Raw genomic sequence first — 5,867 nt, forward strand, 5'->3', positions numbered from 1 at the left:
ACTGAGTTTATCAAAACCACTTGTTGTTCATTAGGATGCAGTGATGCAGCCTGTCCACTGGGTGGTGCTGTGGTAGAGCGATCAGATACGAGACAACTTGCTCAGTCAAGTTTTATAAATTCAGTTTGTGGATTTGAACGATTTGACTCGTACAGTAAACGTTGTGTGAGCAGGTGTCAGAGTCGTTTCCACAGAGAAGCTGAACTGAGACTGAAGACCATCGGTTCCACGTTGTAGTTTTATTAGTGTTGATATCTGTGTCACGGAGAAGGACGACAACACACACACAAACTACACACACTCCACATGATGACACAACAGTTCCCTTTAAATAAAACGCTCATTTTAAAGTGCGACAGCAGAAACATCGAGTGAACGTAAACAGTTAAAACCTTTAAAGTATTTAAGAGCGAGTTCATTAAGACTTTTTAAAAACCAACACTCAAGACGATCTCTTATTATCAGAAAGGTTCATTTCACTGATTCCAGGTCTGATTTGGATATAAAATGTTTTCTCAACTCAAACAAAACACAAAGACAAAGGATTCTTCAGCAGATTTCAGTCGATTATTCAAAGTATAATAGAAATATAAAAACTGATCTGTGTAGAACTCAGAACACGGAGCAGGATCATGTCTCCGTGTTGGAACCACGTGTGAACTCTGATGTTGGTCAGTGTCTGTCAGAGGAACACACGTCCAGCTGACACCTGCACACGTTCATATCAGGAGGACACCTGGCGCCCCCTGGTGGTCAGCTGGTTGCTCTCCGCACGGCACTCTGTGGACTGTGAGACTCTGACACAACAACACAAGATGTGTGAGGTGAGTTAAAGTGTCTGTGAGTTAATAAAGCACTAAACAGATCTGGGATCAGACTTCACACTTAACGAGTTAATCATCCCGTGATCACCTGATAACAAAGGTTCATTATCTCAGGATGTTTATGTCTTACTATATTATAATAATAATATCTCCTCGTTAACAGGTTTTAAACTTAACTCAAAAAATATATAAACTAGTAAATTTTCATGTTTTGTCTTTTACAGAATTTTCGGTTCAAAGTCATATTTCAGCCTGAAATGAATCATGTTGTTGTGTTGTTGTTGTTGTTGTTGTTGTTTTTCTACCTGTGTGCAGGTCGGTCGTTGTCACTCGACTTTCCTCCAGCGTGATGAAGCTGACGCTCTTTCCTCCGGTCACGTCACTGGTCAGCACCATGATGGGCGCCGCCCCCTTCAGATGGACTCGGATGCTGTCCTGCAACACACACACACACACAGACACACACACAGTCAACTTGCTGATGCTGCCGTTTCCCAGGACGTGTTGTGTCTCGACTGGTTCACCTCTGACGGAGCTGGAACGCTCAGCGTGGTTTCATCCGGAGCTTTGACCACGAGCACCGTCTGCTCCTGGAAGACTCGGAGTCGACTGAGGTCGCCGAGCGTCACGTACGCCATCGTGCAGCCGGCGTTAAAGAAAACCACAACGTCTGAAATCTACTGGTTTGTTCACTGGTTTGTTCACTGGTTTGAAAACAACGTGTCTCCAGTTGCCTTTGGAAAGAATAAAGACTTTAATCTGATGAGGAAGGATATGGTGAACTCTCCTGGTCGTCCGTCATGATGAAGAGCTGCTGGCTGCAGCTCTTGATGAGCGAGTCCAGCGTCTCCTCCACCACCTTCAGGTTCTCCATCTCCCTCTGGAGCTTCTGCTGGGTCCTCGACAGGAAGCTGCTGACGGGACTTCCTCCTCTGAGCAGACAAGGAAACATTCATACATCAGAGTTTCCTGGAGTCCGAGGATCAGTGTGAAGAACATGTCTCAGGACGTGACCTCATACAGCTGAGGAACATCATCTGGACGTGACTTCCTGTTCACTCACATCCACTTGACCACGTGGGTGGAGCGCCTCTCGACCAGCTGGACGCTCTGCAGGATGCTGGTGATGTCGTTGACGCGCTGCAGGTGGGGACGCAGACTCGTCCTCACCTGCCGGAGGTCCAGCACGCCGTCAGGAACCGTCAGGAACATCTGGAGGAACCGCTGCGTCACCTTCTCCACCGACCAGCCTGAGGAACCCACCAGGGAGTCAGAGAGGAAGCAGAACTTCTCCACCTGTGTAACCTCTGTCCCAGAAGCTGAGAGTCTAAAACCAGACGTTAATACCAAACCTCAGTGAAATGAAACGCACGTTGTTTGCTTCTTCGTCTCTGATTCATTCTGACGCTGGAGAGAAAGAGAAGAGGAGACATCTTCATCACCTTCTGCAGCAGCTCTCACTGCTCGGGAACAAGGCCACGACATAAGAGAAGAATCCACCAGGTTTTACACTGAAGCAGAGATTTGTCTCTTTTTACCTCGTCCTCCATCTCTTGTCCTCTGAGTCCCGGAGCTGAACCCCCCCGACCTGCTGCAGTGGACCCAGAGGAGGAGGAGGAGTCTCGTGTCCACCTTCATCTGTGTCCCACTGCTCCTCTTCCTCAGACTCTACTCCCCAGGGGCTGGCCACGCCCACAGAGGATGACATCACGCTCAGATCACACTGGGGATGAGTGAGATAAATATTTATATTCACACACACACACACACACACACACACACACACACACACACACACAGACAAACACAAAGACACACACCTTGACTCTCTCCGGGTCCGTCGGTAGTTTGAAGAACTTCTTCGGTGGTTTAAAAAGCCGAGCCGGGCCGAACAGGGCCGAACTGGGCCGAGCTAACGACACATCCCCGCAGCTGGAAACCAGTCTACGCTGTTTATTGACGCTGTGGTTGTAACAGAACCAGTTTCTGAAACCAGCGCGTCTGCAGGTCCGAGGTGTCGCGAGGGTTGTTTCTTTTTCCTGTTGTTGTGAGACAGGTGTGAGAAGCAGTTGTGACGGTGCGTAGCGCCCCCTGCTGTGTGGAGGTGGTAGTGCAGCCAGACAGAAAGAAGTGAATTACAGTTTTTCTACAGGAAGAGAAATGTTTATATGTCTATAATATTACACTGCATATATATGTAGTTATTATTGTATGTGAATTATATTCATAGACATCTAGATTAAATTAAATTATATTACGTTAGTTATTTTATTAGTTGATATTATATATTCATTATTGGTAGATAGATAGATAGATAGATAGATAGATAGATATATACATAGATAGATAAATGGATACATACAGGGATAGATAGATAGATAGATAGATAGATAGATAGATTCATACATACATAGATAGATAAATGGATACATACAGGGATAGATAGATAGATAGATAGATAGATAGATTCATACATACATAGATAGATAAATGGATACATAGAGGGATAGATAGATAGATTGATAGATTGATAAATAGATAGATAGATAGATAGATAAATAGATAGATAGATAGATAGATAGATAGATTCATACATACATAGATAGATACATACATACATACATACATACATACATACATACATACATAGATAAATGGATACATAGAGGGATAGATAGATAGATAGATAGATAGATTGATAGATAAATAGATAGATAGATAGCCCCACCACTTTATTTTGTGAGGTAAGGTAGTTTTCTTTTATATATCTATGTATGTATGTTTTTTTAATTCCATTTGTCTTTATACTTCTTCCTTATCGTCAGGAAACAGCCGTGATCAGTGTTGCAACACAAGATTTATTCAGAGCAAGAGATGCCAACACCAGCATGATAAAAACTGTACGAACTTCACAAGTCAAATTAAAATATCACGTAGCAACTCGTGACCTTAAACATACAGCAGAAATATCAACAGAACTCATGCCTCGTGGTAAGAAAACTGTCGCTGAAAGTTTGCGAGTGACAGAGAAGAAGGGCGAAAGGAAATAAAAATGAACGTCGTATAAAAACCCCTTTTCAACGCACGGCTGAAAAGAAACATTTTCAATTAACTGATGATTTCACAAATATTCATATGGATTTTTCTTTTGCATTCTAGCATGTTACATGTTAGTGCTGAAGTTCTCTATGTAAATAGGTACAGTTTAGCTTTTACATCTGATATTACAATATCTAGTCTACTGACTTGTCTTTAAGTGGCAGAATTGTGCTTTAACTCCCGTTTCCTCTTGTTATCAGTAAGAATAACTGACCAAATGAAAAGAAAAAAGCTGTCAGTCTATCTAATGCAGGAAGTTCACTGGCAGGAAGCTGCAGACACAAAGCTTTGGACACAGATGTGAAGTCAGTGAATGAGGCTTTGCAGTGAAACGTCTTTAAAACAACAAGTTTAAAGGAAAACTCCCCCTGGTCACAGATCCATGTTTGAGTCGTCTGAAGATCATCAAACATCAGGTTTTAAAGTTCAGGTTTAAGATTCTTTATTTCTCACTTCAACTTTTTCCCATGTCTCATGTTTTATCTACTGGAACTCTTATTTAGATTTATGAGCTAATTTATACAGATTACACCAAAACTACAAAAAGACATTTGGTTTATTTAAGTGTGGGATCATTGCTGCAGGTCTTTGTTTTGGTTCATTAACTTCAACAAGGACAAGAATAGAAATTGTGACTTTTACAACCTTTTCTAGAGGATTTGGAAATTCTGTCTCCTTCTTTTCAACCCTGTTGACTTGTTATATAAAGAATCTGCATAAAATAAGAAGAGAAAGAGATTAATGTTCCACTTTGACGGCAGGAAATCATCATTTCTGATATTTAAGAAGAAACCCTCATCATCTGTTTTGTTTTTTCTGTTAAAGAATCCAGATGTGCTGAGTCCTCTGGCAGGAGGAGGTGACCATGGGGCCAGAGGGGGAGTTTTCCTTTCACCAACAAATCAACTCGTAGAATTTTGCTCCCGGTTTCTTTCAAACAGGATCTCCAGCACAAAGTCTTGTCACAGTTTCCACAAACTCGCTGTACAGTTTCTGCTTCTTTCACCACGTGATAATACTTTTGACAAACTCCAGTAAAGTGCATGCATGATCGACGGTGTTCAGAAAACAGACTCCACCAGTCCCGTGATTCCAGACTCAAGGTCGTCTTAAGGCCGATTCAGATCAAATACTCGGTCGTTAAAATCAGTGCACAGACGTTACGACTGCTGGCTCTAGTTTTCATTCATCTTTCAATAAAAATCAAAGATCAACTTTTAGAAAATAATAAAAAAACACTGCTTGGTCATCATGTTGTCTGGCATCATGTCCCATTGTGGCTCAGACAATAAGATGCATGATTGGAAAGACGTCTTCTACAGGATGAGGACAATGTACAATTACGGATGGGGACGTTTGACCCTGTAAGTCCAGCGCAGCCGTCAGCCTCTAGAAAGAAAAATCATATCTACAAATCCCTTTCTCCTCTTGATCCACAATAAAAACATCAAAACATGGAAACAGAGGTGTCCCTGTGCAAAGTCGAACATGACAGAACCAAAGTCCTTTCACCCGCGTCAGATTCCTACAACATGATTGTAGTAAAAGGTTTTTACAAAACGCAATACATTTATAGTTAGTAAAAAGATCTATCAGCTCTTTGCTAGTTTTATTTATAAGAAATTGCATATACCCAAACATTTTTTCATATAGATTGCATCCCATATCTAAACAAAACGATTTAATATTATCATACCAATATTGCTGAGACGTCGTCCTATTAGCTATAGTCAAGGTTAATGACTAACATAAATTCAGAATGGCAGATTGTCTCCTACGTTTTCTGTAGCCATTGGTTTTTTTTTTTCCCACTTCGCTCGTGAACAAAGAAAAGCGACAGAAGAGGACGATCATAAAAAGAAAGAAACAAGCCACTCCGGAGGGGATGAGGGGATTTGCACCAGTAAGTTTCCGTGTCATGATGTTTGAAATCTTCTTGGTTCT

The 5,867-nt window shown here is 41.7% G+C and overlaps 1 protein-coding gene across 1 annotated transcript; it reads right to left on the reverse strand.

Moving 5' to 3' along the window:
• Positions 1–224: 224 nt before the first annotated feature.
• On the reverse strand, positions 225–2,866 carry LOC128460192 (transcription factor E2F6). The gene is made up of 8 exons (XM_053445265.1): positions 2,645–2,866; positions 2,363–2,547; positions 2,197–2,231; positions 1,888–2,074; positions 1,601–1,756; positions 1,349–1,463; positions 1,130–1,259; positions 225–797 (listed from the first exon to the last, which is right to left on the reverse strand). Exons 2-8 carry the CDS (start codon positions 2,530–2,532, stop codon positions 754–756), a joined length of 837 nt encoding a protein of 278 aa, XP_053301240.1. The 5' UTR covers positions 2,533–2,547; positions 2,645–2,866; the 3' UTR covers positions 225–753.
• Between the last annotated feature and the right edge of the window lie 3,001 nt (positions 2,867–5,867).

The sequence above is a fragment of the Pleuronectes platessa genome, chromosome 17 (assembly GCF_947347685.1).
Source record: "Pleuronectes platessa chromosome 17, fPlePla1.1, whole genome shotgun sequence".
Classification (NCBI taxonomy): domain Eukaryota; kingdom Metazoa; phylum Chordata; class Actinopteri; order Pleuronectiformes; family Pleuronectidae; genus Pleuronectes; species Pleuronectes platessa.